This window comes from Pseudophryne corroboree, chromosome 6, assembly GCF_028390025.1.
Source record: "Pseudophryne corroboree isolate aPseCor3 chromosome 6, aPseCor3.hap2, whole genome shotgun sequence".
In the NCBI taxonomy this organism is placed as follows: domain Eukaryota; kingdom Metazoa; phylum Chordata; class Amphibia; order Anura; family Myobatrachidae; genus Pseudophryne; species Pseudophryne corroboree.
The window spans coordinates 390,688,895-390,713,107 of record NC_086449.1 but is presented as its reverse complement, the minus strand read 5'-3'; the positions used below and the strand labels follow the sequence as shown (position 1 = coordinate 390,713,107).

The window sequence follows — 24,213 nt, the reverse complement described above, 5'->3', positions numbered from 1 at the left end:
GTCCGGACTGAAGGACCTGCCAATAATTACTGACATGTCGTCTACTGTCACTGCATATGATTCTGTCACCATTGAAAGAATGGTGGAGGATTACATGAGTGACCGCATCCAAGTAGGCACGTCAGACAGTCCGTACGTATACTGGCAGGAAAAAGAGGCAATTTGGAGGCCCTTGCACAAACTGGCTTTATTTTACCTAAATTGCCCCCCCTCCAGTGTGTACTCCGAAAGAGTGTTTAGTGCAGCCGCTCACCTTGTCAGCAATCGGCGTATGAGGTTACTTCCAGAAAATGTGGAGAAGATGATGTTCATCAAAATTAATTATAATCAATTCCTCCGTGGAGACATTCACCAGCAATTGCCTCCAGAAAGTACACAGGGACCCGAGATGGTGGATTCCAGTGGGGACGAATTAATAATCTGTGAGAAGGGGGATGTACACGGTGAAAGGGGTGAGGAATCGGACAATGAGGAGGAGGTGGACATCTTGCCTCTGTAGAGCCAGTTTGTGCAAGGAGAGATTGATTGCTTCTTTTTTGGTGGGGGCCCAAACCAACCAGTCATTTCAGTCACAGTCGTGTGGCAGACCCTGTCGCTGAAATGATGGGTTTGTTAAAGTGTGCATGTCCTGTTTATACAACATAAGGGTGGGTGGGAGGGCCCAAGGACAATTCCATCTTGCACCTCTTTTTTCTTTCATTTTTCTTTGCATCATGTGCTGTTTGGGGACTATTTTTTTGAAGTGCCATCCTGCCTGACACTGTAGTGCCACTCCTAGATGGGCCAGGTGTTTGTGTCGGCCACTTGTGTCGCTTAGCTTAGTCACACAGCGACCTTGGTGCACCTCTTTTTTTCTTTGCATCATGTGCTGTTTGGGGACTATTTTTTAAATCTGCCATCCTGTCTGACACTGCAGTGCCACTCCTAGATGGGCAAGGTGTTTGTGTCGGCCACTTGGGTCGCTTAGCTTAGTCATCCAGTGACCTCGGTGCAAATTTTAGGACTAAAAATAATATTGTGAGGTGTGAAGTGTTCAGAATAGACTGAAAATGAGTGGAAATTATGGTTATTGAGGTTAATAATACTATGGGATCAAAATGACCCCAAAATTCTATGATTTAAGCTGTTTTTGAGGTTTTTTTTGTAAAAAAACACCCGAATCCAACAAAAAATTTTCAGGGAGGTTTTGCCAAAACGCGTCCGAATCCAAAACACGGCCTCGGAACCGAATCCAAAACCCGAAAAATTTCAGGTGCACATCACTAAATATATATATATATATATATATATATATATATATATATATATATATATATATATTAACCAAACTGCACCAACATACATCTCTTCACTCATCTCAAAATATCTCCCTACCCGACCTCTCCGCTCTGCACAAGATCTACGTCTCTCATCCACACGCATTACTTGTTCACACTCAAAATTACAGGACTTTATCCGGGCTTCACCCACTCTGTGGAATGCCCTCCCACGCACAGTAAGACTCGCCTCTAGTCTCCAAACCTTTAAATGTTCCCTGAAAACTCACCTCTTCAGACAAGCCTATCAAATTCCAGACCCACCGACATAACCTTCACTGCTTCCCTATCTAATTACATCCTCTGTAGAATATTCATAACATCACATATCTTGTCTTTCTTTAGTCTCACACCCTCCTGACACTTGGATAACTTTGTGGGGTATCATCATACAACCCATTAAGAACCTAGCAATCTGGTGGACCATTATGCAATAGGTAGCATCTATCCTTGTGTATCTATGCCTATTTCCCTATAGATTGTAAGCTTGCGAGCAGGGCCTTCCTACCTCTGTCTGTCTGTTTTTACCCAGTTTTGTTCTATTACTGTTGTTCTAATTGTAAAGCGCAACGGAATATGCTGCGCTATATAAGAAACTGTTAATAAATAAATAAATAAATATAAAAAATGTAAAAGGAAGGTGGGGGTGCTAGCGACTGACAGTGTCTGCAATTTAAGGATAAAAATATGAAGAATAAAAGGATACGTATATATATATAAAAAAAAAGGTATAATATTTATTTAGTGGAAGGTAATAGTAAAAACAAGAAAATTTTTTTTTATATAAAAAGGACGGGCTTTAAAAATAGATCTATGTAATGGCTAAAAGCAAATACAAACAAGGCTGGAAAACGTATATAGTAACAATAAAACATATAAATTATCTAGATAAGAAAATAATGCTCATCTTTAAAAATGGAGAGTCACTTGAGGTACACCCAACGCGTTTCATCCATCTGACTTCATCAAGGGGTTATATATATATATATATATATATATATATATATATATAAATAAAAACTTTAATCACTGCACTCTCCACACCCCCAGGAACAACACTACCAGTTGTCTGCCACTGGTGAGGGAACTTCAGTTGCTAGAGAAATGAGTCCCTGCTGCAAGAGGCGCTTGTAGGGTGAAGTGTAATGGCACAGAGTCTGTGGAGACGCGCGCTCACCAGCCGGAAGCAGAAGCCGTCCAGGAGTGCAGCTCCACTCCTCGCTACTGGTGCCCATTCAAGCATTCTGGATGCTGATGCCGCCCGAAGCATAGCTCCGCCCCCCGCCATTTGAGCCCATTCATGTAAACTGGAGGCTGAAGCTGCCTGGAGCGTAGCTCCGACCCCCGCCAATGGCGCCCAGTTTGTAAAATAGTAAACGGCCGATAGCAGAAGTACCACTGAGGCTAGTGGCCGGCTGTGTAGTCCACTGGGGGAAGTGCCCTGCAGGAAACATGAACCGGAGACTCTGCTAGTCAGAGCCCCGGCGTGTACTCACCTTCCTGCCTTGCTATCCGGCCGGGCACAGGCTGTGGGGACCAGACAGACGCTGCACGCAGTGTCTGTGGAATTACCCCAGGGACTGATGTCCCTATAGCCAAGAGCCGAGGCTACAGTTTTAATAAAAACAGCACCAAAGTCCCACCGGTAGCTCCCACGTTGCAGACAGACAGGGGTAGTAGGCTGCCTGTCTGTCCTCATCTCTAAGAAATTTCAATGGAGAAGCCCAGAGAGAGGACCGGCTCCCTCTGGAACATTTTTCAAACTGGTCTGTGGGGGGGAGGCATAGAGGGGAGGAGCCAGTCACAGTTCTAAAGTGCCGGCTCCACTTAGCCACCATCTATACCCCACCGTAAAGACCTTCCAGCGTCCCCTAGTGGATGAAGAAGAAATTACGGAGACTGGATGAAGTCTAGGAAGCAATTTATTGCATAATAATGTACGGGTTTGTATATTTTTAAATCATTCTTGAAGGATACTGTGGGACTGGTTCACAGTTGCCCAGAAGGGATGTAGTTATGTGACAGACAGTCTCACAATACCGACCACTACATCCCACCCACTACATCCCACCCTCTCAAAAGTTCGCTGACCAACAGGGACTATTCCCACTCGTGGGTGTCCACGACACCCATAGTGTGGGAATAGAACCTATGGCGAGCACAGCAGGCCATAGAGTCTTAGCGAGCCCGCAAGTACTTTGTTGCGCTCGGAACACCCCCCCCCGCTGGCCATCTCACAGCCGGGATCCCGTTGTCAATATTGTGACACATAGCCAACCCGCACAGAAGACGTTTTGTGGATGGTTCTTGCCATTTTCATCACCTGTGCATATGATGGAATTTAGCACATGCATATAAAAGCAGTTCGGACTTGTATGAACACTCCATGACCCCTGTAGTAGTTACACCAGTTCAATGATGCAAATATCTAATTGGACAGTTATGTGGCAAGCATGCATGATTTTCAGTGCAGGCAATATAACTTATGTTAGATTATTAATAAGGAGAAACAAATTTATCTGGTAATGTTTTTCCCAATGACTGACCGTAGAACTTACCTCATGTACTCCATTTGTAATAAGCTTAGAATTCTCCTTTGATTCAGAATCCCCCAACTTGTCAGATGAGTGCTCTGACACTCGTTCTAATAGATCTTCTGGTGTAGTATTTACACTCTGAGCAGAGCCTACTTTATCTACTTGAGACGAGTTACTAAGGCAATCCAAATCAATGACTACGCTAGAGGCTGTGCTTTCAGTAAGCTCCAGTGCTTTCTGCTGCATTATATTCTGTGATACCACATCACTTGTAGTCAGATGTTCACTTTCATCTACTTTCCTGTATTTCTCACATTCCTTTGCTTGAGACTGAATGCTTCCTAAAACCTACAGCAGGAAACAAAATGTCACAAGTTAGTTCGATTCAAAGTTTTGCATGATATACATTTAAGTCTCCAAAAACCACAAAATGTCACTTAAAATAAAAAGTATACACACTCTAGTATTTTGGACTAGACATCTGCTGGGCTACGAACACGCCAGCGCATTACAAATGTGATTTCATTGGAAACAATAGATATTGTGCAGGGCTTTTTTACCCTATGCACCCCCCCTCCCCTCCCCTCAATCAGATTTCCCCCAATCTTTCGGTCTCTTGTACTCTGACCACACTAATAGCCAGAAAGTGGTCACATTATATCCAAATTCACCACTTTAATGTAGACAAGTTCTAAAATAGTAGGTTGTCATCTGTCCGTTACCATCTCTGAGAAGGAGAGAGGAGAAAGACAGAAGAGAACAGGAGGGAGGAAGAGAAATGGAAAGGTAGGGAAAAAAAACAGATGAATAGAAAGAAACTCCTGAATTGCTGGTCACGACAGCTAGTGACCAAACAAATGAGAAATCTAATTACTAGTCCCATACAGATAAAATGTTTCCTAACATTTTTTTTTCCAACAGTAAATGGATGGAATATATTATAGAGGTAACCAATGAAAAGCATTTTGGACATAAAGGACCAGTCTCCGAGATCTGGATTGAAAAACGAAGTACTATTGGTTACATTCCAATGAAGTCATTTCATGGTCTACATCAAAATAAAATCTAGGTATTTTAACAGAAAGTAACTAATCTTTCATGCCATTGTTTCTTTTTTGGATTATCCCCTACGCTGCAGAGAACAAGAGGGACTCATCCTCCGAGTATACAGCTAGACTGTGGAGGATAAGCCCCAATCATCCTCGACAGGGAGGGGCAGCGTTACAAAAAGATTTGACTTGCCAAGCTATATTGTGAATTGTCCTCAGGTTACCTTTGTACTTATTGTCTGGTGATCACTTATAATTACTGGACAAAGCTACCCTGTGGTACAAAAAATACACGTCTTTTGTCGATCCAAAAACAACCACGGATAGCACACATACCATCGACCCCACCCCCCTCCAGAAGTCACCGCCAAACGTCTATAGCGACCCCCTTAACCCAGACGTCACAGACACCATTGCAGCCGGGGCCTTGTGCATTGCTTTGCCCAGAGGCCCACACTTCTGTAGAGACAGCCCTGCTCACATATGAAAGAGGGTGGACTCTTTCACATTATTATTCCACTTAGCAGCTATTGTCTGGTAATCACGTGATCACGATCCCGCTATCATACAATTCTATGAACAAAAATTATTTTCTAGAGACATTGGGGGAGATTCAAATGTTTGAAAAGTTGGTTGGGTGTCTGTGTTTTCTAATAGACAGGAAAAAACAATTAGATAGGAAAAAACAGACCCCCAACGGACTTTTCAAACATTTGAATCTCCCCCATAGTGCCTTATCTCCACCATATTGGCCTGCACATACATGGCCAGGAGGTCGACGCCGGGATCCTGGCAGTGAGCGCACAGGTCACCACAGGGTTATATTCCAGCCGGTCGGGATTCTGACTGCCGGTATTTCACCGGGCGTTGTGATTCCGGCGTCGGTATCCTGACAGCCGGGATCCAGACAGCCGGCATAATGAATGCCTCCCCATGGGGGCACTTGTCTTGAAAGAGGGGAGCCTTCTCTGTTAACAGTGCGCTAACCTCTGTAGTTAAGGGCTGGATCACCAGACCATATCGCAATCATCTTATGTTGAACAGAGGAGAAGAAAATATATACAGTACTGTGCAAAAGTTTTAGGCAGATGTGGAAAAAAATGCTGCTTAGCAAGAATGGTTTCAAAAATGTAAGTGTTAGTTTATTTTTAGCTATTAACAAAATGCAAAGTGAATAAACAGAAGAGAAATTTAAATAAAATAAATATTTGGTGTGACCACCCTTTGCCTTCAAAACAGCATTAATTCTTCTAGGTACACTTGCACAGTTTTTGAAGGAACTCAGCAGAGGGGTTGTTCCAAACATCTTGGGAGAACTAACCACAGATTCTTCTGTGTATGTAGGCTTACTCAAATCCTTCTGTTTCTTCATGTAATCCCAGACAGACTCCATGATGTTAAGATTAGGGCTCTGTGGGGGCCATATCATCACTTCTGGGACTCCTTGTTCTTCTTTGACATTGGCTGAATGTTTGTTCTGCTACAGAATAAATTTGGAGCCAATGCCGCCCTCATGGCATTGCACGATGGCTAAATATCTGCATTTATTTCTCAGGATTGAAGCAATGGTTGGCCAAGGAAACTTAAGGCATCAGATGAAAGACACATCATGCTTACTTCCCTTCGAAGTCGGAAGATGTCCAGCAGTGTCATCGGGTCATAACTGGCAAAAACCAGTGGGACCCAGGTACAGCCATCTACTGTTCGGAGACGTCTGGCCAGAAGTGGTCTTCAAGGAAGAATTGTGGCCAAAAAGCCATACCTTCCACGTGGAAACAAGGTGAAGTGACTCATCTATGCACAGAAACATATAGGTACTGAGGTGCAGAAAAATGCCAGTAGGTGCTCTGGACCTACTGAAATATTCAGTATACTTGAAATATTTGGATGTAACAGATGGCAGTTTGCTTGCTGAAGGGCTGGAGATCGGTACAATAATGAGTTGTTGCATGCAACGGTGGGGGCTGCATTTCAGCAAATGGAGTTGGGGATTTGGTCAGGATTAATAGTGTCCTCAATGCTGAGAAATACAGGCAGGTACTTATCCATCATGCAATACCATCAGGGTGTCTGATTGGCTCCAAATTTACTCTGCAGCAGGACAATGACCCCAAACATATAGCCAATGTCAAAGAAGAACAAGGAATCCTGAAAGTGATGATCTGGAACCCACAGAGTCCTGATCTTAACATCATGGAGTCTGTCTGGGATTACATGAAGAGACAGGAGAATATGAGTAAGCCTACATCCACAGAAGATCTGTGGTTAGTTCTCCAAGATGTTTTGAACAACCTCCCTGCCAAGTTCCTTCAAAAACTGTGAAAGTGTACCTGAAAGAATTTATGCTGTTTTGAAGGCAAAGGGTGGTCATACCAAATATTGATTTGGATTTCGATTTCTCTTCTGTTCATTCACTTTGCATTATGTTAATTGATAAAAATAAACTATTAACACTTCTATTTTTGAAAGCAGCATTTGTTCCACAGCTGACTAAAACTTTTGCACAGTACTGTATATCTTTCATTTAATGCATGGCCTTTTAGGTAAATAAAAAATGTTAACATCAAAAAAAAAAAAAAAAAAAAAAGAGACCATAGTATTTTCTAAAATTACGTCTCTTGAAAAAAAAAAAAACCAGGTAGCTTGTGTGGGTACTGCATAACACAAAAAAATAGGATTTTACTTACCGGTAAATCTATTTCTCGTAGTCCGTAGTGGATGCTGGGGACTCCGTAAGGACCATGGGGAATAGACGGGCTCCGCAGGAGACATGGGCACTTTAAGAAAGAATTTAGATTCTGGTGTGCTCTGGCTCCTCCCTCTATGTCCCTCCTCCAGACCTCAGTTAGAGAAACTGTGCCCGGAAGAGCTGACAGTACAAGGAAAGGATTTTGGGAATCCAGGGTAAGACTCATACCAGCCACACCAATCACACCGTATAACTTGTGATAACTTTACCCAGTTAACAGTATGAACAATCACAGAGCATCAGATAAACTCTGATGCAACTATAACATAACCCTTATTTAAGCAATAACTATATACAAGCATTGCAGAAGAAGTCCGCACTTGGGACCGGCGCCCAGCATCCACTACGGACTACGAGAAATAGATTTACCGGTAAGTAAAATCTTATTTTCTCTAACGTCCTAGTGGATGCTGGGGACTCCGTAAGGACCATGGGGATTATACCAAAGCTCCCAAACTGGCGGGAGAGTGCGGATGACTCTGCAGCACCGAATGAGCAAACACAAGGTCCTCCTCAGCCAGGGTATCAAACTTGTAGAACTTTGCAAAGGTGTTTGAACCTGACCAAGTAGCCGCTCGGCAAAGCTGTAATGCCGAGACCCCTCGGGCAGCCGCCCAAGAAGAGCCCACCTTCCTTGTGGAATGGGCCTTAACTGATTTAGGCAGCGGCAACCCAACCGCAGAATGAGCCTGCTGAATCGTGTTACAGATCCAGCGAGCAATAGTTTGCTTTGAAGCAGGCGCCCCAAGCTTGTTGGAAGCATACAGGATAAACAAAGATTCTGTTTTCCTGACCTTAGCCGTTCTGGCTACATAAACCTTCAAAGCCCCGACTACATCCAGTGACTCGGAATCATCCAAGTCAGTAGTAGCCACAGGCACCACAATAGGTTGGTTTATATGAAAGGATGAAACCACTTTCGGCAGAAATGTGGGCGGATCCGCAATTCTGCTCTATCCGCGTGGAAAACCAGATAAGGGCTTTTATGTGACAAAGCCGCCAATTCAGACACACGCCAAGGCTAATAGCATGACCACCTTCCACGTGAGATATTTTACTTCCACCGTTTTGAGTGGTTCAAACCAGTGTGATTTCAGGAAACTCAACACCACGTTAAGATCCCAAGGTGCCACTGGAGGCACAAAAGGAGGCTGAATATGCAGCACTCCCTTTACAAACGTCTGAACTTCAGGCAGAGAAGCCAGTTCTTTTTGAAAGAAAATGGATAAGGCCGAAATCTGAACCTTAATGGAACCCAATTTAAGGCCCAAAGTCACTCCCGACTGTAGGAAGTGAAGGAAAAGGCCCAGCTGGAATTCCTCCGTAGGGGCATTCCTGGCCTCACACCAAGCCACATATTTTTGCCATATACGGTGATAATGTTGAGCCGTCACATCCTTCCTAGCCTCTATCAGCGTAGGAATGACCTCATCCGGAATGCCTTTTTCTGCTAGGATCCGGCGTTCAACCACCATGCCGTCAAACGCAGCCGCGGTAAGTCTTGGAACAGACAGGGCCCCTGTTGCACAAGTCCTGTCCTAGAGGCAGAGGCCACGGGTCCTCTGTGAGCATTTCTTGCAGATCTGGATACCAAGTCCTTCTTGGCCAATCCGGAACAAAGAGTATTGTTCTCACTCCTCTTTTCCTTATGATTCTCAGCACCTTGGGTATGAGAGGAAGAGGAGGAAATACATAGACCGACGGGAACACCCACGGTGTCACCAGTGCGTCCACAGCTATCGCCTGAGGGTCTCTTGACCTGGCGCAATATCTCTGCAGCTTTTTGTTGAGGTGGGATGCCATCATGTCCACCTGTGGCAGTTCCCACCGACTTGCAATCTGCATGAGGTCGTGCCTGCTGGGTGGAGGTCGTGCCTGCTGAGGAAGTCTGCTTCCCAGTTGTCCACTCCCGGAATGAACACTGCTGACAGTGCGCTTACGTGATTCACCGCCCAGCGAAGAATTCTGGTGGCTTCCACCATCGCCACCCTGCTCCTTGTGCTGCCTTGGCGGTTTACATGAGCCACTGCGGTGATATTGTCTGACTGAATCAGAACCGGTTGGTCCCGAAGCAGGGACTCCGCTTGACGTAGGGCGTTGTATATGGCCCTTCGTTCCAGGATGTTGATGTGAAGGCAAGTCTCCTGACTTGACCACAGCCCTTGGAAATTTCTTCCCTGTGTGACTGCCCCCCACCCTCGGAGGCTTGCATTCGTGGTCACCAGGACCCAGTCCTGAATGCCGAATCTGCGACCTTCGAGAAGGTGAGCACTCTGCAGCCACCACAGGAGAGACACCCTGGCCCTAGGGGATAGGGTGATTAACCGATGCATCTGAAGATGTGATCCGGACCACTTGTCCAGTAAGTCCCGTTGGAAGGTCCTCGCATGGAACCTGCCGAAGGGAATGGCCTCGTATGATGCCACCATCCTTCCCAGGACTTGAGTGCAGTGATGCACTGACACCTGTTTTGGTTTTAATAGATTCCTGACCAGTGTCACGAGCTCCTGAGCTCTCTCTATCGGGAGATAAACCCTTTTCTGGTCTGTGTCTAGGACCATGCCTAGGAGAGGCAGGTGAGCTGTAGGAACCAACTGCGACTTTGGAATATATAGAATCCAGCCGTGTTGCCGTTACACTTCCAGAGAAAGTGATACGCTGTTCAGCAACTGCTCTCTTGATCTCGCTTTTATGAGGAGATCGTCCAAGTACGTGATAATAGAGACACCTTGCTTCCGCAGGAGCACCATCATTTCCGCCATTACCTTGGTGAATATTCTCGGGGCCGTGGGGAGACCAAACGGCAACGTCTGAAATTGGTAATGACAATCCCGTACCGCAAATCTGAGGTACGCCTGATGAGGTGGATAAATGGGGACATGAAGGTATGCATCCTTTATGTCCCGAGTCACCATAAAATCTCCCCCTTTCAGGCTTGCAATGACCGCTCTTAGCGATTCCATCTTGAACTTGAACCTTTTCAGGTATATGTTCAGGGATTTTAAATTCAATATGGGTCTGACCGAACCGTCTGGTTTCGGGACTACAACATGGTCGAATAATAACCCCCTCCTTGTTGAAGGAGGGGAACCTTGCCCACCACCTGTTGAAGATACAATTTGTGAATTGCAGTTAACACTGTTTCCCTCTTGTGGGGGGAAGCCGGCAGGGCCGTCGGTGAGGGGGCATCTTCTCAAAGTCCAGCTTGTATCCCTGAGACACAATATCTATTGCCCAGGGATCTAACAGGGAGTGAACCCACTTGTGGCTGAACTTACGAAGGCGTGCCCCCACCGGCCCGGCTGGGACTCCACAGGCGGGCCTAGCTCCGCCTGTGGAGTCCCAGCGACATGCAGTGGATTTTGTAGAGGCCGGGGAGGACTTCTGTTCCTGGGAACTAGCTGTGTTGTGCAGCTTCTTATCTCTGCCCCCGCCTCTGGCAAGAAAGGACGCACCTCGGACTTTCTTGTTTCTTTGTTCGAAAGGCTGCATTTGATAATGTCGTGCTTTCCTAGGCTGTGCAGGAATATAAGGCAAAATATCAGAAATACCAGCTATAGCTGTGGAGACCAGGTCCGAGAACCCTTCTCCACACAATCCTCAGCCTTCCATATGCCTCTTAAGTCGGCATCATCTGTCCCTTGCATATTCTACAGGACACGTCAAGCAGAAAATCGACATAGCTTTGACTCTAGGACCCAGTATACTCATGTCTCTTTGGGCATGTTATATATCTTAAGACAGCATCTTTAATATATATATATCTATATATACATAAACATATATCTCTATATATACATAAACATATATATATATATATATATATATACACACATACACACACACACACACACACACACACATACTAGGGTCTCAATCTCTGCTGATAAGGTACCTGTCCACGCTGCCACAGCGCTATAAACCCATGCCGACACAATCGCCAGTCTGAGTAGTGTACCAGAATGTGCACGCTATCTGCAGGATCCCTGAGAATAGCTGTTACGTCAGGGCTACCTTTTGGGCAAACGTGACACCCTAGGGGAAGATTCCCATCATATCCTGGCCCTAGTGGGGAAAGGATACTGCCTGAGAATTCTTTGTGGGAAACTGCAGTCTCTTGTCTGGAGATTCCAGCTCTTTTTCATCATGAGAGGAGGGAAATTTACCTCAGCTTTCTTCCCCTTAAACATGTGTACCCTTGTGTCAGGGACAGATGAGTCATCAGTGATATGCAAATCATCTTTTATTACAATAATCATATATTGAATACTTTTCTGCCATTTTGGCTGTAACTTTGCATTATCGTAGTCGACACTGGAGTCAAACTCCGTGTCGATATCAGTGTCTATTATTTTAGATAGTGAGCATTGAGAGACTCTGAAGGTCTCTGCGACATAGGGACAGACATGGGTAGATTTCCTGTCTGTTCTCTAATCTTTTGTGCAATAATTTCACCTTAGCACTTAATTACACATATCCAAACAGGTGTCGGTGTTGTCGACGGAGACACCCTCTCACACACATTTGCTCCATCTCCTCCTTAGGGAGCCTTTTACCTCAGACATGTCGACACACACGAACCGACACACCACACACTCAGGGAATGCTCATCTGAAGACAATTCCCCCACAAAGCCCTTTGGACAGACAGAGAGAGAGTATGCCAGCACACACCCCAGCGCTATAAGACCCAGGAATCACACAGTAACTTAGTGTTAACCCAGTAGCTGCTGTTTATATTGATTTTTGCGCCTAATTATGTGCCCCCCCCTCCCCCCCTCTCTTTTTACCCTCTTCTACCGTGTAACTGCAGGGGAGAGACTGGGGAGCTTCCTCTCAGTGGTGCTGTGGAGAAAAAACATGGCGCTGGTGCGTGCTGAGGAAGAAGCCCCGCCCCCTCGACGGCGGGCTTCTGTCCCGCTTTCATGTACAATTTTGGCGGGGGCTCATACATATATACAGTGCCCAACTGTATATTATGCAAACTTTTGCCAAAGAGGTCTCTACTTGCTGCCCAGGGCGCCCCCCCTGCGCCCTGCACCCTTACAGTGACCGGAGTATGTGGGTGTAATGTGGGAGCAATGGCGCACAGCTGCAGTGCTGTGCGCTACCTCATACGAAGACTGGAGTCTTCTGCCGCCGATTTCGAAGTCTTCTTGCTTCTTTCACCCGGCTTCTGTCTTCCGGCTCTGCGAGGGGGACGGCGGCGCGGCTCCGGGATCGGACGACAAAGGGTGAGATCCTGTGTACGATCCCTCTGGAGCTAATGGTGTCCAGTAGCCTAAGAAGCAGGATCTATCTGCAGAGAGTAGGGCTGCTTCTCTCCCCTCAGTCCCACGATGCAGGGAGTCTGTTGCCAGCAGAGCTCCCTGAAAATAAAAAACCTAACAAAATACTTTCTTATAGCAAGCTCAGGAGAGCTCACTAAGTAGCACCCAGCTCGTCCGGGCACAGATTCAAACCGAGGTCTGGAGGAGGGACATAGAGGGAGGAGCCAGAGCACACCAGAATCTAAATTCTTTCTTAAAGTGCCCATGTCTCCTGCGGAGCCCGTCTATTCCCCATGGTCCTTACGGAGTCCCCAGCATCCACTAGGACGTTAGATAAATAAAGAAATTAGCATAGTATGTTACGACGATAACTTTGGAAAATAGCTTCAGCACAAAAGTGAGTGAGAAAAACCCTCAGCAGTGAAGGGGATCAAATCAGACAAAAGCAATCTGCAACATTCCAGGTGGTACTGAACCACAAGCCGGTTTTACCAGCTGATGGGTTACTAACACTACTGCCATTAGCTGGACAGCTAATTAGATTATAGAACTAGATTATATAAATAATGTTGTACTTTTAAAATGATGGACTCTTAATGGGCCTAATTCAGACCTGATCGCTAGCAAGCAATTTTTGCACTGCTGCGATCAGATAGTCGCCACCTACATGGGGAATGTGTTTTAGCTGTGCAAGTGTGCGAACGCATGTGCAGCAGAACTGTACAAACAGATTTTGTGCAATCTCTGCGCATCCCAGGACTTACTCAGCCGCTGCGATCACATCAGCCTGTCCGGGACCAGAATTGACGTCAGGAACTCTCCCTGCAAACGCTTGGACACGCCTGCATTTTTCCAGACACTCCCTGAAAATGGTCAGTTGACACCCACAAACACCATCATCCTGTCAATCTCCTTGCGATCGCCCGTGCAAACGGATCCGTCGCACAAACCCATCACTGAGCCGCGATCTGCTTTGTACCCGTGCGACGCGCCTGCGCATTGCGGTGCATGCGCAGTTTGGACCTGATCGCCAGCTGTGCGAAAACGCACTGCAGCGATCTGGTCTGAAGTAACCCCAATGTGCAATCGCGATAATTACCTTTCCATCCATGTTGGAGCGGATATCCATACAAACAGGAGAATTTATAGGTTTAATATGAGTGGATGAACCTTCACTCAACTCACAAGCAGAATGATTATTAATGAGGTTCTGATCAGTTTTCCCCAATTCTTTGTCTTCTGCATTCTGTAATGTAAGATATGTAGATTCAACCCGTTTTACCTCATTTACATCAAACACAGGTATAACGGAGGCTTTCAGTAGATCCTTGTTTTCAGTAATCGTCATAGTAGAGATAGGTTTGTCAACATTTAAATGCACATTTTGTGCAAGTTGCATCCTGGCATCCAAAAGGTTCTTTCTTTCATAAGAATACGGCTCTGCCTCTGCTTTATCGAAATGTTTTGGGTGTCCATCATTTTGGTTGGAAAGATCAATAGATACCAGATTCTCATTTGTAATGTCAATATTTAAGACACCTGTAGCTGGTACCTCAGCATTTACAATATTTTTATTTTCAGCACAAGAATAGTCCCATGTTATCCGTAACTTAGTCAAGTCTGTAGATTCGTGCTTCTCTTGAGGCAATCTTACATTTTGCAATGTTGAAGACTCACTTTGTGTATGGCTAACCACTTGAGGGGAATTCGCACTTTCGTATAATTTAGCATTTTCTTTATTTTCTTCTGCGACTTTGTTTAAGATTTTACCGACATGTTCTGTACCACCTGACCTTTGTGTTTCATTTACGATAGGGATTTTTTTGGAATATTCATGTTCATTACCTTTGTAACTCACCTAGAATTAGAAAATAAAATGTAAAAGGATTAAAAGAATGCTGCATATACTAAAATTAAAGCTTGAAGAAGTGTTCTTTACAACAGTGTCAGCACAAAAACAAAAAAGCATCTACTGTAGACGATTAAATGGGTACATGGTACAATGGTAATCTCCGTAGCCACTCTTAGGGCAATTAGGTACACAGGCTCTCTGCTAGGACATTCAAAGCTGAATGACAATGTTATACCTTACTAACTGCCCTTTCCCATAGCGGGAGAATAGGGGGCTTCTCGTGACCGCTATTTTAAATGGAGTCACAGGAAAATGGTCTGTAGAGACTTCATAACCTGCATCAGCTATCAATTTTCTACCCAATAACAGAGTGCACTACACAAGAGTCTACTTAGTGTTTTACTATTCCCCATACCCCCTTCCTGGGCAACACTAAGCGGACTCTTGTATGGGGAACAGTAACTGTGCAAAGTTTGGAATATTGGCGACAATTTTACATGAAAAATCTCACTTATGTCCAATATTCTTTTCTGTACTCTGCCATATGTATGTATGCAATGATGGTGTCTCACCGTGGGTATCACAAACTCTCAGCATTCTCCTTAAGCACTGAGGAATTCCTAAGTGAACAAAGACCCATCTGAATTCTCTTTGCACAAATTACAAATGTAAGGAACTATTTTCCCTACTCTTTGCCATATTTGTGACCCTATGGCCCCAAAACATAATTATACTCACACTCAACCTACAGTATGTCAAACCCACTCCTCTCCACTAGCCTATGCCCCCAACTATTGGAGGAGATATAGGGGAAGATGTACTAAGCCCTGCAGAGTGACACAGTGGAGAGAGATAACGTACATGCTAATCATACCCTAACTGCCAAGTAACTGTATTGACACAGGATAAACCAAAGGGTTAAAAAAATAAAATAACCCACACATACAATCACGACAATATACAAAAGTTTCACACAGACAGTACAAGTAAGGGAAAAAAAGTGTGATATCAAGGTACAGTTATTACCAGTAACACTCAATGAGTCAGTACCCTGGGAAACGTGGGAGACAGAAAGGATCAATCATAGACTGAGTGGGAGCACACAGAAGACCAAAATATTGCAGGGTGAGTACAAAGAGGGTGGAGCACATGGTCATTAGAGTTTAGTCTGGGGCATAGTTAAGAGAACTAGGAAAAGATGAGGAGGGAGGACAGACTACAAGGACAACGTTTAGGCTTAAATGAACAGGTGCAGGTGTAGGTTAGTCGACAGTCTGATATGACTCTAGAGAGATCCAAAGGAGAGAAGCAGCATGTGAAAAGTTTTGGATGCAGGAATGAGTGGAGGAAATCAACAGTTAAATGAAGAGGTGAGAGACAGGAGGCCAAGATGTAGGCCGGTATCGATTAAATGCTTTCAAAGAGAGTGTGAAAAGCTTAAACTGTATTCTGATGGAGAACATGAGCCAGAGAAGAAGAAGAAGAAGAAGCAGAGGTTGAATCAGAGGGGGAGGAGGGGGGGAATCAAGAGCATGAAAATTGTGATGAGTAGTGGTGGTGATGGAATGAGAAATGGCGAGAGAGATCAGGTGATGGTCACAAAGAAAGTAGAAATTGGTGATAACAGATGTGACAGCTGTGTGAAAAGACAAGGTCAAGAATGTGACCACTGGAGAGAAAGGAAGAGACAGAAGTTTAGAAGCAGAAGAATCAATTGCATTATAAATTGAGATGTTAAAATCCACCAGGATGAGAAAGAGGAGGTCCAAAAGATAAGGAAACTAGGGAAGCCAGTCAGCAAAGTTGTAACGGAAAACAGAGGAGGGACCAGGGGGGTGGTAGATAACAGTAACCCAAAGATGGATAACAATGAAGATGCAGATAGAACAGATTTCAAAAGGACTCAGAGGGAATGACTCGATAGTGCACTAGGAGAAATAGAGTCTACCCAGGATATCCATGCAACCATTTGTACATAAGGGAGGGAGGTGTGGGGACAGCAAGTCTACCAAAAGAAAAAGCAGTGGGAGAATTGGTACCCAAGTGCATATTCCAAGTCTAATTGACAGAGAGGAGGCTAACAGAGTTTGAGATAAAGTGATCATAGACAAAGGCCACTTTGTTACACATAGACCTGGTGTTGCACAAGGTACAAGAGAGAAGACAAATGAGAAGAGGATGAGGATGGCTGGGTTACAAGCTGATAACAGTGAAATTAGGGTAGAGAGGAAGTTAATGTCAACTGGGGACAAAATGCAGTAGTGAAGTAAATGAGTAAAATACAGCGTTTAGGGAGCAGGCAATATCAGGAGTAGTGAAACTAGTGACTATAAGACACACATTAAGATAGAGAGTAGTGCAACAAAAGAGCAAAAAGTGCAAAAAAACAGAATGCAACAAACTCTGAAAACAAAATAGCAAAGAAAAGCGCAGTAGGAATCAGATACAGAAAACTGTATCCCTCTATAATTTTTATATATATATATATATATATATATATATATATACATACACACACACACACACACACACACACACACATATACACACAGGTTGAGTATCCCATATCCAAATATTCCGAAATACGGAATATTCCGAATTACGGACTTTTTGGACTGAGAGTGAGATAGTGAAACCTTTGTTTTTGATGGCAATGTACACAAACTTTGTTTAATACACAAAGATATTAAAAATATTGTATTAAATGACCTTCAGGCTGTGTGTATAAGGTGTATATGAAACAAATGAATTGTGTGAATGTAGACACACTTTTTTTAATGCACAAAGTTACAAAAAATATTGGCTAAAATGACCTTCAGGCTGTGTGTATAAGGTGTATATGTAACATAAATGCATTCTGTGCTTAGATTTAGGTCCTATCACCATGATATCTCATTATGGTATGCAATTATTCCAAAATACGGAAAAATCCGATATCCAAAATACCTCTGGTCCCAAGCATTTTGGATAAGGGATACTCAACCTATATATATATATATATATATATATATATATATATATATATATATATATATATATATATATATATATAATTTTTTTTTATTATTTATTCAGTAGAAGCAATTGATGCACTATGTGTTGGGGGTAAATTTATTATGAAGGGGCTGATTCTGAAAAGGATTCCTTTTCTTCATCCTCCACTAGGGGGCACAGCAACACTCTGGGACTTCCCAAAGCAGTCTCCCTATGGGAGGGGCTGCTCCTGAGCTGCACTGATAACCCTTAACCCAAAAACCACATCAGAAGACAGAAAGTTGTCAAATGCATAGGAAGCTGCTTTGCAGTAGCGCCACACTGTGCTGCCCAAGATGCTCCCACAGACCAGGTGGAATGAGCAGTCACCACAGCAGAGGCAGGAAGATCTGCTGCAGAATAGGCGTGGCGGATGGTCAAGCGAAGCCCCCTGTACAATGTTTGTTTAGAAGCTGGTAAGCTCCCCAATTGTGAAAATCTTAGAGGACAGAGAATCAGATTTGCAAATACCTCTGGTCCTGTCCACATAATTCAGGAGAGCCTTCACCACATTCAGAGAGGCTTCCTCCAGGGAAGAATCCAGAACACTGAAAACCGGTATCACAATCTCTTGATTGATGTGGAAAAGAGACACCACCTTGGGTAGGTAACCCAACCACGTCCACAGAACAGCCCAAACCAAATGGAAGATCAGAAAGGGGGAGAGAAAAGATAAAGTGCTCAGGTCAGACACCCACCAGGCCGGCATTAGCCAACAAATGTCCACAGCCACTAAAAGGCTCAAAGACTGCAATCTGTCACTGAAAGAGGACAGAGAGAGGGCGGAGACTTCTACTGTCAAGGAAGAGAGCCAGAAGCCCAAATCCAGACCTGCCTGCAGAAAGGAAAGGACTTACGAAAGCCAGAATGACCCGGGGATGAAACACCGCACAAAGTAGGTTTGCCGAACATAGTGATAAACCGTAGCCGAAGGCGGCTTCCGGGCATTAAGCATGGTATGGAAAACCTCCTGGAAAACCACTTCACTCTCAGGATGGATATCTCAAGAGCCACCCTGTCAAAGCGAGACGGGACAGAACCAGATGGAGGCACGGGCCCCCCCCGAGACAGAAGATTTGGACACAAGGTAGATGCAAAGGCATGTCGATGGAGAGGCCCAGAAGATTGGTGTAGCACACCTACCATTGTAAATCCGGAGCTACCAGGAGCACCATGCCGCCCTCCAACTTGAACTGGATCACTGAGATTGGAGGGAAGACGTAAATAAGCGGGAACGTCCATGGCATCGCCAAAGCGTTGACTAGGAGAGCTTTGGAATCCCTGATACGGGAACAGTACCTCGGCGGTTGTGCAGAGATGACATCATGTCTAGGTCTGGGAGGCCCCAATGGCGGGCCAGCAATTAGATGACTTCTGGATGCATAACCCACTTGCCTGATGCACGTCTAGACAAATCTGGAAGTCCATTTCACAATTCTGTACACCAGGACTGAATACCACCGAAAGAGCCAGAAGGTGAGGCTCTGCAAGCGGAAAATGTGACTTACCTCCGTCACAGCTCCCTGACTGTTACCCCGGTGGTTTATGTAGGTGACGGCTGTCTCGTGTTCTGACTGCACCTTGACCAGACACCTGTGAAGATGAGGCTGAGCTAAGCAAAGAGCTCTGAACACCACATTCCAGGAATGATGGGTAGCTGGCTTTCTTGAGCCGTCCACCGTCCTTGCAATGTCTGCTGACAGGATACCGCCCCCCACCCCCAAAGAGTTGCATCAGTGGTGAGTAGGACCCAGTCCTGATCCAAAAGGGGGGCGGTCTGTGTCCAGGTGGGACTGGTGTAGCCACCACAAGAGGGAGTGATGACCCTCTCGCAAGAGAATGAATGTCTGCACCTTGAGGAGCAGATAGGACTTCTTCCATCGTGCAAGAACTACTAGTTGAAGAGGACAGGACTGGGCAAAGTCCACCATCTTGAATGTGGAAATGAAGGAACCCAGAATCCGCATGTAGGTGTGGATAGACACCCGACGATGACTGAGGAACGTGCAAACTTTGGCCTGCAGGGCCCGAATTTCTTATGCTGGAAAAAAATAAGATTTTACTTACCGATAAATCTATTTCTCGTAGTCCGTAGTGGATGCTGGGACTCCGTCAGGACCATGGGGATTAGCGGCTCCGCAGGAGACAGGGCACAAAAATAAAAGCTTTAGGACTAGGTGGTGTGCACTGGCTCCTCCCCCTATGACCCTCCTCCAAGCCTCAGTTAGGATACTGTGCCCGGACGAGCGTACACAATAAGGAAGGATTTTGAATCCCGGGTAAGACTCATACCAGCCACACCAATCACACCGTACAACTTGTGATCTGAACCCAGTTAACAGTATGACAAACGTAGGAGCCTCTGAACAGACGGCTCACAACAATAACAACCCGATTTTTTTGTAACAATAACTATGTACAAGTATTGCAGACAATCCGCACTTGGGATGGGCGCCCAGCATCCACTACGGACTACGAGAAATAGATTTATCGGTAAGTAAAATCTTATTTTCTCTGACGTCCTAGTGGATGCTGGGACTCCGTCAGGACCATGGGGATTATACCAAAGCTCCCAAACGGGCGGGAGAGTGCGGATGACTCTGCAGCACCGAATGAGAGAACTCCAGGTCCTCTTTAGCCAGGGTATCAAATTTGTAGAATTTTACAAACGTGTTCTCCCCCGACCACGTAGCTGCTCGGCAGAGTTGTAATGCCGAGACCCCTCGGGCAGCCGCCCAAGATGAGCCCACCTTCCTTGTGGAATGGGCCTTGATAGATTTAGGCTGTGGCAGGCCTGCCACAGAATGTGCAAGTTGAATTGTGCTACAAATCCAACGAGCAATCGTCTGCTTAGAAGCAGGAGCACCCAGCTTGTTGGGTGCATACAGTATAAACAGCGAGTCAGATTTTCTGACTCCAGCCGTCCTTGAAATATATATTTTCAATGCCCTGACAACGTCCAGCAAGTTGGAATCCTCCAAATCGCTAGTAGCCGCAGGCACCACAATAGGCTGGTTCAGGTGAAACGCTGAAACCACCTTAGGCAGAAACTGAGGACGCGTCCGCAGTTCTGCCCTGTCCGAATGGAAAATCAGATATGGGCTTTTATACGATAAAGCCGCCAATTCTGACACTCTCCTGGCTGAAGCCAGAGCCAGTAGCATGGTTATTTTCCATGTAAGATATTTCAAATCCACCGATTTGAGTGGCTCAAACCAATGGGATTTGAGAAAATCCAAAACTACATTAAGATCCCACGGAGCCACTGGGGGCACAACCGGGGGCTGTATATGTAGTACTCCTTTTACAAAAGTCTGGACTTCAGGAACTGAAGCCAATTCTTTCTGGAAGAAAATCGACAGGGCCGAAATTTGAACCTTAATGGACCCTAATTTGAGGCCCATAGACAATCCTGTTTGCAGGAAATGTAGGAATCGACCCAGTTGAAATTCCTCCGTCGGGGCCTTCCTGGCCTCACACCACGCAACATATTTTCTCCAAATGCGGTGATAATGTTGTGCAGTCACCTCCTTCCTGGCTTTTACCAGGGTAGGGATGACCTCTTCCGGAATGCCTTTTTCCCTTAGAATTCGGCGTTCAACCGTCATGCCGTCAAACGCAGCCGCGGTAAGTCTTGGAATATACACGGTCCCTGCTGAAGCAGGTCCCGTCTTAGAGGTAGAGGCCACGGATCTTCCGTGAGCATCTCCTGAAGTTCCGGGTACCAAGTTCTTCTTGGCCAATCCGGAGCCACGAGTATCGTTCTTACTCCCCTTTGCCGTATAATTCTCAGTACTTTTGGTATGAGAGGCAGAGGAGGAAACACATACACTGACTGGAACACCCACGGTGTTACCAGAGCGTCCACAGCTATTGCCTGAGGGTCTCTTGACCTGGCGCAATACCTGTCCAGTTTTTTGTTGAGGCGGGACGCCATCATATCCACCTTTGGTTTTTCCCAACGGTTCACAATCATGTGGAAGACTTCTGGATGAAGTCCCCACTCTCCCGGGTGTAGATCGTGTCTGCTGAGGAAGTCCGCTTCCCAGTTGTCCACTCCCGGAATGAACACTGCTGACAGTGCTATCACATGATCTTCCGCCCAGCGAAGAATCCTTGCAGCTTCTGCCATTGCCCTCCTGCTTCTTGTGCCGCCCTGTCTGTTTACGTGGGCGACTGCCGTGATGTTGTCCGACTGGATCAACACCGGCTGACCCTGAAGCAGGGGTTTTGCCAGGCTTAGAGCATTGTAAATCGCTCTTAGCTCCAGTATATTTATGTGAAGAGACATCTCCAGGCTTGACCACACTCCCTGGAAGTTTCTTCCCTGTGTGACCGCTCCCCAGCCTCTCAGACTGGCATCCGTGGTCACCAGGACCCAGTCCTGTATGCCGAATCTGCGGCCCTCTAACAGATGAGCACTCTGCAACCACCACAGAAGAGACACCCTTGTCCGTGGAGACAAAAGTTATCCGCTGATGCATCTGCAGATGCGATCCGGACCATTTGTCCAGCAGATCCCACTGAAAAGTTTGTTCGTGGAATCTGCCGAATGGAATCGCTTCGTAAGAAGCCACCATTTTTCCCAGGACTCTTGTGCATTGATGCACAGATACTTTTCCTGGTTTTAGGAGGTTCCTGACAAGTTCGGATAACTCCCTGGCTTTCTCCTCCGGAAGAAACACCTTTTTCTGAACCGTGTCCAGAATCATTCCCAGGAACAGCAGACGTGTCGTCGGGGTCAATTGAGATTTTGGAAAATTCAGAATCCACCCGTGCTGTTGCAGCACTACTTGGGTTAGTGCTACTACGTCCCCCAGCTGTTCTCTGGACCTTGCCCTTATCAGGAGATCGTCCAAGTAAGGGATAATTAATACGCCTTTTCTTCGCAGAAGAAACATCATTTCGGCCATTACCTTAGTAAAGACCCGAGGTGCCGTGGACAATCCAAACGGCATCGTCTGAAACTGATAATGACACTTTTGTACCACGAACCTGAGGTACCCTTGATGTGAAGGGCAAATTGGGACATGCAGGTAAGCATCCTTGATGTCCAGGGACACCATAAAGTCCCCTTCTTCCAGATTCGCTATCACTGCTCTGAGTGACTCCATCTTGAACTTGAATTTTTGTATGTACAGGTTCAAAGATCTCAGATTTAGAATAGGTCTTACCGAGCCGTCCGGCTTCGGTACCACAAATAGTGTGGAATAATACCCCTTTCCCTGTTGTAGGAGGGGTACCTTGACTATCACCTGCTGAGAATACAGCTTGTGAATGGCTTCCAATACCGTCGCCCTGTCTGAGGGAGACGTTGGCAGAGCAGACTTTAGGAACCGGCGAGGGGGAGACTTCTCGAATTCCAACCTGTAACCCTGAGATACTACCTGCAGGATCCAGGGGTCCACCTGTGAGTGAGCCCACTGTGCGCTGAAATTCTTGAGTCGACCCCCCACCGCCCCTGAGTCCGCTTGTAAAGCCCCAACGTCATGCTGAGGGCTTTGCAGAAGCCGGGGAGGGCTTCTGCTCCTGGGAGGGAGCTGCTTGGTGCACTCTCTTACCCTTTCCTTTGCCTCGGGGCAGATATGACTGTCCTTTTGCCCGCTTGTTCTTATAGGAACGAAAGGACTGCGGCTGAAAAGACTGTGTCTTTTTCTGTTGGGAGGGGACCTGAGGTAAAAAGGTGGATTTCCCGGCTGTTGCCGTGGCCACCAAATCCGATAGACCGACCCCAAATAATTCCTCCCCTTTATACGGCAATACTTCCATATGCCGTTTGGAATCCGCATCACCTGACCACTGTCGCGTCCATAAACTTCTTCTGGCAGATATGGACATCGCACTTACTCTCGATGCCAGAGTGCAAATATCCCTCTGAGCATCTCGCATATAAAGAAAAGCATCCTTTAATTGCTCTATAGTCAATAAAATACTGTCCCTATCCAGGGTATCAATATTTTCAGTCAGGGAATCCGACCAAACCACCCCAGCACTGCACATCCATGCAGAGGCGATGGCTGGTCGCAGTATAACACCAGTATGAGTGTATATACTTTTCAGGGTAGTTTCCAGCCTCCTATCAGCTGGATCCTTGAGGGCGGCCGTTTCAGGAGACGGTAACGCCACTTGTTTTGATAAGCGTGTGAGTGCCTTATCCACCCTAGGGGGTGTTTCCCAGCGCGCCCTAACCTCTGGCGGGAAAGGATATAATGCCAATAACTTCTTTGAAATTAGCAGTTTTCTATCGGGGTTAACCCACGCTTCATCACACACTTCATTCAATTCCTCTGATTCAGGAAAAACTACAGGAAGTTTTTTCAGACCCCACATAATACCCCTTTTTGTGGTACTTGCAGTATCAGAGATATGCAAAGCCTCCTTCATTGCCGTGATCATATAACGTGTGGC

The 24,213-nt window shown here is 45.7% G+C and overlaps 1 protein-coding gene across 9 annotated transcripts in view; it reads right to left on the bottom strand.

Moving 5' to 3' along the window:
* Nucleotides 1-24,213, bottom strand: part of TASOR2 (transcription activation suppressor family member 2) — a 259,706-nt gene that overhangs the window by 104,280 nt on the left and 131,213 nt on the right. For 8 of the 9 annotated variants that reach the window (XM_063926781.1, XM_063926779.1, XM_063926786.1 and 5 more), the window contains 2 exons: nucleotides 14,020-14,778; nucleotides 3,875-4,201 (listed from right to left, as the gene is read on the bottom strand). In XM_063926781.1, the coding sequence (XP_063782851.1) occupies nucleotides 3,875-4,201; nucleotides 14,020-14,778 (1,086 nt within the window). The remainder of the gene's footprint in view (nucleotides 1-3,874; nucleotides 4,202-14,019; nucleotides 14,779-24,213) is intronic. The other variant, XM_063926787.1, reaches the window with a different exon arrangement.